The sequence below is a fragment of the Brachionichthys hirsutus genome, unplaced genomic scaffold (genome assembly GCF_040956055.1).
Source record: "Brachionichthys hirsutus isolate HB-005 unplaced genomic scaffold, CSIRO-AGI_Bhir_v1 contig_745, whole genome shotgun sequence".
In the NCBI taxonomy this organism is placed as follows: domain Eukaryota; kingdom Metazoa; phylum Chordata; class Actinopteri; order Lophiiformes; family Brachionichthyidae; genus Brachionichthys; species Brachionichthys hirsutus.
Window position 1 is genome coordinate 190533 of NW_027180354.1, and position 12772 is coordinate 203304.

Here is a 12772-nt window from a genome sequence, read left to right on the forward strand (position 1 = left end):
ATATTTACAGTTCTGTATATAAGAAGGAAAATACTGAACGCCACACTTATCCTGATCGTCTGTGAGCTGAGTGCTTCCGCTAAGAGGGAGCTGAAATCCTGGGAGAATATCACACAGCAGGTGTTGTCTGGTCTGAGCTCTTGAACTCTGCAAGTGATGCATTGAATTATAAAACGCACACTTACGGTATGGCATGCTGTGAATGTCTGCTCACGCCACCAAAGCCCAACCGTGCAGGATCCCTGGAAGCCCCAACACCCACCTAATCTCAGTGAAATAAATGTTTATTCTTTAAATTAACATGTACGACAAAAGTCCAATTTGAATTTTTATTTTTGCATTACGGGTGTTTGCAGCTGGTTACTCGAAGCACTGCATGTGAAAAGACAAAAAAAAAACTCAACAGTTTCCTGGTTCAGACACGCAGGACAGCAGTGTGAATGTCGCCAAAGACTCTCAAACGGATGGCCTACAGTTTGAGTCACGACCGAGCTAACATTCTCCCTGTGATGCTGTGAGAGAAGTGGCACCATGGACATACCATTATCCTGAGGGTGGCAGAGCGTGACTTTCACAAAGACTGGTCGGGGTGTAAGATGGTGGGGGCAGATTGCACTTTCGATCAAATTACCCAGCTCCGCCACCGCTCAGCTGACCTCTGTGAGCATGAGAGCTGTCGCTTTCTCCGAGCAGAGAGCTCAGGCCAACCGATGGTAAACGTAAAAAAAACTGTTTGCATGGAAACTGTTCAAAAGCCGAAGCCTACATCTGATTTGTAAGACAACACTGTGATCAAATGCTGGAGAGGAGATGGCGTAACTGGGAAACATTATAATCCCAAATGCAGGCATGAAGATAGACTCAAGCAAGCTCAAGGCTACACTGCAGAGATGGATACTGCTCTCACACGCAAGGACAGTTGCTTAACTAGAATCAATCACACACAAACACACACACTGAGTACATCCCTCAGAGCTGTAATCATCTCTCGAGGCTTGTTATGCTTTGTCATTGTCCTTGGGGATTTAATAGTGCCATCGGAGGGACCCCGAAGAACTAGCAACACAAACCATGGCGGACATAAAGAAACTCGACTTGTCAAAGCTTCATTAAACACAACATTGAGAGACAAACCAAACATGTCTGTGTGCGGAGTCCCCGACCTGCCAGAATGAACTCCGTGAATATTCAGTCTGGTCAGGGAATCGTCCAAATCTATTTACCCAGAAGGGACACGGATGTGATTACAGGCCTGCCTGATTAAACAAGATTAAACATAATAAAGTCTCTATGGTCATAAAGAAAGTGATGTCAGTGTAGGCAGTTTGCTCATCTTGTATCAAATCTGCGTATTAGAGGAAACATATCTGCATTAAAAATAAATATACATTATTTTCCTCTCAACTCGATGTGTGGCTTTTTCTTATATGCATGTCGAATTCCTGAATGTTTGCAGCATTCAGATTGGGTTCTGTCATCGAGATGAAAATAGCCCAGCCTCAGTTTTAGCGCTCCTGGGCATGTTGTCTGAGCCTTCAGTCACTTTGTCTGACAGCATCTCACATTTAACGGTCATTCTGACATGCAGCAAGTTTTGTTCTTAGTCGGAGTTGTGTAGTGAATAAGTAAATGTTTCCAACGATTAAACGGGTAAAGTAAATAGGAAAACTTGGCAGCTTTATTTATTTGAAAGTATTAATTAATACAAAACAACCTACTGCAAATGGTGGTTTTTACCATTTTACAACCCAATTTCACCCCCTTACATGACATTTAATGACTTATGGCAATACAATCTTATCATCATTTCTGGAAAGACTAGAAGTTACTATCTGTATTTTGTGAGAACAGTACCTGTTTTTTTTGGCACTGGATGATGGCATATTGATCTGTTTTTTTTTCTACAAGAAAAGCATTCCTGTATGAAATTCCATTTTAATGAGAAAATGTATTTAAGTCTGACATGTAAATTCTTCCAGACTTAAAATAATTCAAGTACATTTTCTATGTTAGCATACATGAAAAAATAAATTGGCTTTAACCTGGTCAAATTAAGGCTAAACGCATAAAATAATCATAAGGTGTCACTGGAAAGATATTTGATTCTTTGAGGGTAAAACCATCTACTTATCATGACAAAGATGGTCAGTCATCTTTTCCGTGGACATAAGATCTTATTTATTGTAATTATGCAGCATTTCTCTTTTTGTCTGTTTCTCTTGAACTACCTTCCCTGCCTGTATGCTAACAGCATTACCATTCTCACTTTGAACCCAGGCAGAACAGCATTAGGGAATGTCAGCCGTGGTAATGTCGATCCTAATTGTAAACTGTGATGGAAATTATACTGCAGTCAAGAACTAATGGCTATGAGTAAGGCCGGGCCTCAGGGTCAGGACCAGCTATTGACGTTGCAGCACTCCACTCTGAATCCATTTGATTCAATGATGTGTATATTTGAACGTGTGTGTATATATATATATATATATATATATATATATATATATATATATATATATATATATATATATATATATATGGTGACATGTTAGACAGCAGAGAGGAAGCGGATGAAACCCTCAACTGTTTTGCATCAAATTCTTGACAGTTTCTTTTTGTGTCTGTTTCCAGATCCCCTCCAGCCGCTGTCGTGATGGAACTCATGCCTATATAAATCCTTGTGGTCTGTAACTTTCGGGAGAAGAATGGGTTTACTGTGAAACCATGGTCACGCCATGTAATCCAGAAGACGCCGGCAAGCTCTGATACCACTTTCCACTGCAGCCCACTTCAATATTTTGCCCATTTTGTCCTGCACACCCCTTAAAGAAGGATAACTCTCCCCTGAAGCTTTGATCGGTAGCTCAAAATTCCTGGAAATTGCATCGAGGACTGAATTCTGGAGATGAAAATGCTATTTTTGGTCCAGGATAGACCCCAATAGGCTTTTGAAGAAACGGATGTGTTGAAATTATCATCCCCCCCCCCCTCCCCTCCTTTTACTCATTTGCTATTCCTCATTCCTTTCCTCTCAAGTCCCAGAGGCACCAACTGATGGAGGGACGAAGGAGAGCGAGTCAGGATAAGGACAAGAATTAGAGCTTCGGAGAGAACAGGAAAATACTGCTGATTTGTCTGCCACGTGACACATGAGTAGTGTGGTTTAAATCTATATTGTAAAGGTTCGACTCCACCTCTGTGGCTCATTCGACTTATCTGGCATCAAGTAAAGAATATTAACTCGTGAACTTTGAGCATGACAAGCGGCTTAAGACTCCAGTGGGCCCTGGCACTGCTCAGCCTGCTCACTACAGTGAAGATGCTGGAATTCGGCGGCGCGCCTGGCCAGTGGGCACGCTACGGCCGCTGGGAAGGTGGCTCAGTGGGCGAGCTGAGTTTCAGTCTCAAGACAAACGTCAGCAAAGCCTTGGTGCTCTACCTGGACGATGGTGGCAACTGTGACTTCTTGGAGCTGCTCATCGCTGGCGGACGCCTCCAGCTGCGCTTTGCAATCCACTGTGCCGAGCCGGCCACTTTGCACATGGAGACGGGCGTGAACGACGATCGTTGGCACATGGTCTTGCTCACTCGCAACTTCCGTGAGACCCTCCTGATGGTCGATGGCGAAACGAAGGTGGCTGAGGTCAAATCCAAGAGGAAGGAGATGGCGGTGGTCAGTGATCTGTTTGTGGGCGGGATCCCGCCTGATGTGCGCCTCTCTGCCCTGACGTCGAGCACGGTGAAGTACGAGCCCCCCTTCCAGGGTTTGATATCCAATCTGAAGGTGGGGGAGATGCCCCCTGCTTTATTGAACAGCCAGGGCATTCAGAGCGACCTGGAGTACCTGTGTACCAAACAGAACCCGTGCTTCAACGGAGGGTTTTGTTCTGTTCAGCATGGAGAAGTTCACTGCGACTGCACCCTCACCCAGTTCAAGGGGAAGTACTGCAATGAAGGTAAGGAGATTCCTGGTGTACCTGCTCTGCTCTGGTTTCAATGTGTTTTAAGTAAATATAGTTGACCCTCAGAAATCTCTCGGATGTTGGAGATTTGGCAGCATTAGGTTTTTGGTTGCCTTGTAGCGATTCACTCCTGAGGGATGTTTCATGTGAGGCTCTGAACGGGAGCACGAGTTCATTTGTGTATAAATAAAAAAAAAAAAAAAAGTCTCCTCTTGACATTTTGCAGAGATATGACCGGTGATTTTTCTTTGGTATGAGGTAGTTTTGCTCTGTTCTAAAGGGAACGATGCAAAGAGTCTTCTTCCCTCAGTGTTTTAGTTACCACTCTGCTAGAAAGTTTGTGTTGATTTGACTTTGAATCTTAAAAAAAGTTGCATATTCAAGTAGAAAATTTCAAATGCAAAATTATATTGTATAGCTGCTTTTCATTCTTTGTCTCTCTTTCACCCACCCATCCATCCATCCACCCTCGTCTTCATCTGTTTGCTCTTGGGTTGTGCTCCTGTGCTGTCAGCTCATGTCAAACTGTTCAGTTTTACACCTCTGGCTCCCTCCTTCACTGACACATCCAATTTCCATATCAGTATTTTTTTCTTCTCTTTTCACGTCTGGTCTCTCCATTTCTCTTCACCTCCCTCCTCCTCTCTGTCTCCCCTGATGCCACTCCCTTACTCCATTTATCTCTCCCGCACCTTTAGCCGCTGTCAGCACTTACCCCTCCTGCCACACTTATCACCCTCCCCTCTTTCTTTCAAACTGTCATCTTTGCACCCTGCTTGTAGATCATCTCATTCTGGATGCCGTCATTGGAAACCGCTTGCCCTGTCTTTCTGATTTGAATTGGTGGAAAGCCTTTCGTCCAACATTATCATCAGTTTGTTGCTGCTGTAATGTGAACTACTAGTATTGCATGCATCACACCTCCATAATAATCAGTCGCCTTGGTGATTCATGTGTTGTGCTGGGTGATAAAATGACATTTGATTACTGAATCTTCCAAAAGTCGATAACGACTTCTGCAGCAGTTTTATAGCGAGTGTTTAAAGTCAAGATGAGTTTGATAAAAGTGACAATAAAACCGCACAAGCTGGTAGTTTGTAAATAATTCTGTAACAGCATTGCATTTGATTGATTTCAAAGAATACTGAACTCAACATCAGCATCAATGCTGTTTAATCTAGAAAAACTAGAACAGTTCCAGAAGATCTCTTATTGCTTGTTTGCTCCCTAATCAGGCAAAAAAAAAAAAAGCTGATTCCTTCAGTCGTTGTTTTATGGAAGCACTAAAGCACATCAGATTATGTTGGAATGTATTTCTCTTTCTTGTTTCTCTCATATTTCTCTGCTCACCCTCTCTCGCTCTCTCTCTCTCTGGTGCTCTGTGTCAGATAGTCGTGTTGTGGTTGCTGGTAGCAGATACCACCGTCTGTCTCTTGGCTAAATTGAGAGCAGAATACAGAATCCGGTGCTACAGTGACTGCAGGAAACATTTGTCCTTTTGAAACGGAGAGAGAGAGGCGTGGATAGATATGGAGGAAAGGAGAGAAACAGAGTGGGCTGATCATCAGAGAAAAGTGTGGAGAATTATTGCTGTTTAATTTCTTCCGAGACATTCTTTGGTTTGACGGCTGTTAATTGGGTCATTATGATTGAGTCTCATAGTGGCGGTTCATTTATTCCTTTAAACATGTGGGTGGGAGGGAATGTAAATGTCTCTCTCTCTCTTCCATTTAGTCTGTTTTAAGATGCTTTAGATGCTGTCTGTGCAAACAAATCAGTGTCTCGCCGTGTCATCTCTGTGGTGAAGGGGCCATGTCAAAGGGAAGCTTATTTTTTGAAAGGCATGCTGCCTGCTCTCCTCGGAGAGGAAGAGGACATCATTTCATGCGAGTATTTTTAATGATGAGATGTGGCAGTGTTTTAATGCATCTTTGAGATAATTTATGATGTGCTTCTTGGTCATGCTGGCTCTTCACAAAGATATCCAGTCGGCAGACGCCTCAAACTATGAATATGTACTGCATCAGGGTATATTGTTTTGTTTGTATTGTGACAAGAATAGTTTTGTTGTTGTTATAACCAACTTAAATTTTATCACTATATGAGAGTGGAAATTAAAGGATAGATTTGCTAAAAAATACAGAGCAAGTTTTCCACTTTCATTGCCCTGCACTGTACAAATGCATATTTCTGTCTCCACCCTAATGCAAAAATGACAATCGGGTCAAATTAATGTTCTATGCTAATTCATGAATGGAATTATTGTAAAATTCTATTTTTTTGCAATATTTTTCAGACATTGATCCACAATTTTAGATATGTACGCATGCATTAGGAGAGATATAACAAAACGTGTGGGTGGAAAGTTGCACTGGGGAAAAACGGCAAAACATTAAAATGATAGCTAAAGTGCCTTTTAAAACGATAAAAAAAAAACTGCTGTGTCCCCAGAGACATTATCAAGATTGCACAAGAGAATACCTTTCTGCCAAAATGTGACATAGAAAAGGCCCAGAGTATAATTTCTAACTTGATTTAAACATAAAATCCATCTTCTGAATGCTTTTAGGGACATCTTCCCAGCAAAATCTCATTAACAAAATCCCAATGACAAAACGGGGACTAAATGAGATCTTTAAGGGTTTAACACTTTAAGAGTCACACATTAACAGTCAAAAATAAAATGAAAAGCTGACATATCAAAGAGCTAAATTAACTGACTCAAATTTTGAAGTGACAGACTTGGAGTATTAAAAATATTATTTCATGCAAACCGATTAACAATGACTGATGTTGACTGTTGCATTAAGTTAAGTTTAATTGGACAAGAGAGCCATTAAATCTGTGTTTCTGACAAACACTGGATGTCAACAGCCACATTTTGACAGCTGGGATTGCAGTTTGGGTTTGATTGAGATGGACACTTTTAGTCACCATATTTTACTATAATAGAAAAATAATGACTCAGACTTTGGATTTTGCACAATTCCTGTCCAAAATAAAAACAAGAACGATCTTTGAATTGCGTCGGACGGCTGGAATTTAGTATTTTAAGCAGCTTCTAACATCTCATCTCCCTGAAGCAAAGTATTTATTTATTTTTAATCACATCTCTTTGTGGAGTGTTCATTTCCTGTTATGTTCATTTGAATTCCGGTGATCTCAATCAGCTGTTAGCACCTTTCACCCGTGACTGACTCTGACAGCTTTTAGCATTTTTGCTCCATTATGGTAATATTGTTCAGGTGAAGTGGAAAATTATTCAGGTAGTATGAAGGTGGAAGTCAGATTTTTTTAGATTTTTTTTTGTTGGACAAAATTCAGATTTTTGTGGCACAATTTGAATCCGGAAAAACTGCAAACCTTTAATATGAAACATTAATTGAATTGCATTTTGCAGCAGCTATGGGTCGGCCCGGTTCCATTAGGGTTTGTAATTAGAGCTGCTATGTGCCTCTGTAAGCCATTGTTTTTATAATTACTACTGACCCCGACATTGTTCTGTGTTTGACCCCAGAACAGCAGCGTTTGGGAAAGGCAGTAATGAGCTCTCCAGTCAGATTAATTAAAGGTTATATTCATTTGTGTAAATGGCTGATCTGATATTAATACATTTATTCAGGAAACAAACTTATTTCATCTTGCAATGAAATTGAGATTTAGATTACTTTAAAGCTGTTTGTCATTTTAAAAATAGCCCTTAACTCCTTCAGACGGAAGCAGGTCTAAATACTAAATGCACTGTAGTGAGCCATTTCATTGCAAGTAAATGGAAATATGGGGAGAAATTGGCGCTTTCTCAGAAGGAATTGAAATCTAACCTGAAATGTACTGTACCGTGACTTTAATTACTTTCAGATTGATGTTAAAGATCAGATTCTGGGGTTGATTTAGATTTATGGAGTTAAGTTGCACAAGGTTGAATTTCTTTTTTTTGCTGCCCCCCCCCTATTTATACATTTCAAACGAGTCTCACCTCTGACCTCACCGAGCTTCACTGCAGAATCGGCTCAATTAATTGAAATCTTTCTTGCAGTGTGGCAACGGAAAAGAAAAATAAATGTTTGATTTAAAATCCTATGTTGATAAACAAGCTGCATACACGTGTCTGAGAATGGACAAGAACCAGCGCCTTGCTGTTGATGGCGCCAGCATGATCCCATCTCTTTGTAGTCCAGCCTTGAGCTGCAGTAATTGGAGAATTTGAATAATCTATAAAATAAATCCATCATGACAGATCTTTTTTCTTTGTCACTAATGGCACATGAATGATTTTATATATGTTTAAAAGCAATTTATGTGGGTGTTGGCCATAACCATTTGCTGCCTGCTTCTCTGGCGGTGGACTATCGCAATGTATGGAGAAAAAAGGTTGATGCATCAGTCCTTTATTATTCGGCAGTGCCTCATAGAGCGATCAAAAACAGCTGCGTAGTCTTTACTACTCCAATCCACTTTCTTCATCACTTTTTATCATATGTGTTGGAATAAAGCAGAAACGGGTCCTTGAGGAGCTCCGCAGCTAAAGCGTGCTGCGCCCTGCGTACCAGCGAGGCCGCACCCCTACTGCACCTTTGAGAATGATTATCTGACCTTGGGCAAACCTCTGCTGTAGCAACAGAGTGAGAGACAAAGCTGCGTTCAGTAAGGCGTTACCCTCAAACACACTCTGCCCTTTTCATAGCCTGTGAAGACGTTTTAACACTCCTGCCATGGACGGATGTTTTTCTCCTTGATAGGCCAGAGTGATCTGGGTTTATCATCTCTTATCATTGATGAACAACAGTGTAGCACCTGCTTGAATGATACAGCACTCATGAACTTAGCATTTGATGGTACAAATCTACCTGCCAGGTAATGTCTTGATATTCTTTCTCATGTAAAAGTTGACATTTTATTTTGAAACGAGTTAACATTTACTAATTTGGGATGTGTCTGGGACCTCTTAACACCATGATCCGTAGTACTACGATTTATACACATACGTATGTTGGAGCATATATATAGTATTTTTAGAACACGTTTAGATACAGCTCATGTTTATGTCGTTGGTCTTGGCTGGTTTGTTCTTGTGCTTTCCTTCCAACCCTGTTGCTTCAAATTGAAGATTTATCATGCCTACAAAAGATGCCGAAATATTGCGATAAGCATTTCCTTTTGTTCTCTGTTGTTGCTCGCGACCCTTGTAGGTCTTAGCTGCTTTGGTACCGAAACAGCAGCGTCTTTGTTTTTGTGTTGGAACACAACATTCCTCTGGGCTGTAAAGCATTTGGGAATATTTTCCTACTAATCTCTCTTGATGGTGCAGAATGCAGGCGTGCTCTAGTCTAAATGATATTAATGTGGAAGTTAGCATGCACTAGATCAGGAGGTTGGGTAAACTTTTTGGCTCGCAGGCCACAATGGGTTCCAAAATTAGAAAGGGGTGCCGGGCCAGGCCAGAAACAGATAGATGGAGTGTTGGTGTGGACTAATACAAACGACGTGTAAAAGCAATTATATGAAATGATTTGGCCTTTTACAGGAAGCAAAACGTGGATATGCGAGGTTTGTTATACAAATTACAGGGAAAAGATAATTAATTCTAATAAAATTTAATTTAATAATATAATTTGGACAAGTTCGACAGGCCGTCGTTTGCCCATGCCTGTGTAGATTATATAGAACTGTCCCAACAAGTGATTCGAGTGAGGGAGTGTGTGGCGGCTGGGGTGGGACGGTGACAGAATAGGGTGAGGCACCAAACAGAGGAATTGGAAGACGGTCATACATCACGGTGGTAATTACACACCCTCCTCCCTACTGGCAACCACAGTGGGAGGAGGCGGCGTGTGTTTAGGGGGAGGGCAGCTCTCCGCCTCATAATTGAACTCCTAATTAACTTGCCGTATACATAAAGAAGTATGGCGCTAATGAGTGTGCTGTTCCCTTTACGGCTCGCTGAAGAGATCTATAGATAACATTAACGGCGATGCATCTCGAGTCTCCAGTCTTTTTGCCCTGACCAATACTACACTGATAACGTCTAATGAAGCTGTCTGTTCTATAAGACTTCATTGGCTTGCTGAGTTTCTGCTGGTGTTTATCAAAGCCTCTGCGCTCCAGCTCCTCTGCTGCCGCTGTGTGCTGATGGGACTCAGTGTTTGCATAGTAGCTGTCGTTATCGCTCCATCGTTATGGCCAGGCTTTGTTTCTTCTTCTCCCTCTTCCGCTAGTTACGCGTAAGCAATTCACTGAGTTTCCGTTTGGGCTGCCTGGGATAAACGCCGACCACTGATGAGAATAATTTAGCAAAGCGTATTGCTAAAAGTTTACATATTTTCCCATCAAATCACAGCAGCGATAAAGGAAATATCACTTTTAATTATTGAGGGAGAAGGTAGCTATTTCTTTTATTAATCTAGCGTTTTTATTAACATGTTTTGTTGTTTTTTAATAAATAGTAATTACTTTGAGAAATCAAAAAAGATAACGATGAAAATCCGAAGAAAATTCATTAAGCATCCAATGTTATTATAGTCAACAACTATACCAAGGGTTGTAAAGCAATTATTGCATGCTCTAAAATGGTATTCTCATTTCATTCAACCGTCTATTTAAAATGTATACAATTATTGGCTTGCTGGTAATTATATAAACCCACAACCCCTTAAGAGAAACTGAAATGCAGTACTAATACATCCTGTATAAGAAAGTATAAATAACCTTCTGATATTGTGTCTTTGTAAAGAGACGATTGTGGAATTCATTTAATAAATATTGCCTTCTCTGATCTGTGACGTTTCTGTCATCCTGGTCATGGTTGATCCATGTGTTGAATTTAGGACACTTGAAAGCTAGAAGACGTTTCGGCTCTCATCCGAGACGCTTCTTCAGTTCTGTTCTCTGATTTTAGGCTTTAGCGCTCTGTCCACTGATTCTTCCATTCCCCACTCTTCAGTGTGTAGTCATGGCTTTTTGCTATCTGGTTGAAATGAGAGGCTTCTGAACTTCCATTATTTCATTTATAAATCCCTACCTTCCCCAAGCAGATAGCAAAAAATAAAACAATCTATTATTTAGGCCCGGCTGTCCAATATTCCTCAGCCCCTTACTCTGACTCTAACCGCGTTGTCTTCTTGTGTCTCACTGTCGTAATTTCTCGCTGACAGAAGGAAATAAGAAAATGTGGACCTGGTAACAACTGCTCCTGATAAGAGACTTCCTTTAATCCCTAATCCCTTAATTCCAGTTTTTTTTCTTTTTCTTTTGCACCATATAACTACTTTCATGCATATTGCTTCTCTTTACAGAAGTAAAGCGTTCATGCATGATGTGAGGATAACTTGCTTGACTCAGAGAAGATGTTGCGCGTTATCCATGAGCGCCACATCTTGGGCGACATTCAGGATTCACTGGGTCAGTAGGTGTTGGGTGTAAATGGCCTATGTGTGAAGTTGAGGGTGTCTAGGGATGGCATCAGTCTGGTGTTTCCAGACCAGCATCTCCTTCACGCTGCTCTCAGGTGAGTCTTTACTGGCTTAAAGGTCCCTGCCAGTGTGATCGCCTGTCACATTCAATTAAAGGCCATTCTCTGCACCTGCTGTTGCTCGACACATGTACGAGTGAGCTCGAGGCCAGGCTCGCACGTCCTGCAACATGCTGTCCATCCTCATTATTATTGAGCTGACGGAGAGTCAGTCAGCCAAAGCACACACACGCACAAACAAAAAAATGTGAAGCAACTGTGACCTTGATATGTTAGATCTGGAACCGATATCTGCATGTCTAAACATTACTAAATGTAAATTTAGGAATTGATATGATTCATATCCAGGTTTGCCATGTAATTCCTTCTTAAAAAAAAAAAATCTTATTTCCCGGGTGTAATCCAGCCATTATGTTCACCGTTTACAGATGAGATGGTTATAAATAATTTCCACAATTTTGTTTAAGGGATTTTTTTTAAATGATACGTGAGTCTTAACACAACAGATGCGTTACAACACAGGTGGAGTGCGTTAGACGGCTTTTATAATGCAGAAACAAAGCAAATCAATAAGCGATTCGCTGATTCCTTGTTGTTACTTTGTCTGCTGTGCAGCATCAGTACCCTAATGTACTCGCGTCACTGGCTTTAAATTTCATATATATAGATTTCTGAGTGTCCAGTGCAATGCTTTATACAATTAGGCTTGATTCATTTTTCTTTTTTTAACCTTCAAGGCCTCCTGATATTTGTTTGTTGATAATTAACAGACAGGCCGGCTTCCTGCAGTCACCAGAAAAGGTTTCATCACATCTCTTATTTCAATATCACATCCTGCATCTCCAACACTTTACAAGTGTTGCAGGCATTCGGTTAAACGTCTGAGGAGTAAACGCTGATACCAAAACATGGCACTAGTTTGTTACCTTTTTTGTTTATTGACTTTGTTGTGCTTGTGAATCAAACTGTAGTATTTTGAGTTGGTAAATCCATTTTATCACCATTCCATCGTGACTGTCAGTGAATTAACTTGTGGAATATGGTAACTCCATGCTGCTTTTCGATGATTTCACTGTAGACCTGATTTTTCACTTTTTTATGTACATATTTATGCATCAAAATGTAATTGTAGGAGAAAGACTGAAATGATGTTAGTCGACCAATTATTTCAGAAACCTTGACCCATTAAAGAAAATCATGGCTAATGTTATAAAGATATTGGAACGACTACATGACTCCAGAATCTCAAATGCACACTGAAATTTGTCAAGGATTGCATATGCATATTGAATGTGTGCCTTGATGAGAAAAAAAAAAATCTCCAGATTCATTTAAAGATTAG

General features: G+C 40.7%; 1 protein-coding gene across 1 annotated transcript in view; it reads left to right on the forward strand.

The window, feature by feature from the left end:
* Window positions 1-3256: 3256 nt before the first annotated feature.
* LOC137913962 (neurexin-2-like) overlaps window positions 3257-12772 on the forward strand; it is a 161798-nt gene continuing 152282 nt past the window's right edge. The window contains exon 1 of the mRNA XM_068757582.1: window positions 3257-3956. Within this exon, the coding sequence (XP_068613683.1) occupies window positions 3257-3956 (700 nt within the window). The remainder of the gene's footprint in view (window positions 3957-12772) is intronic.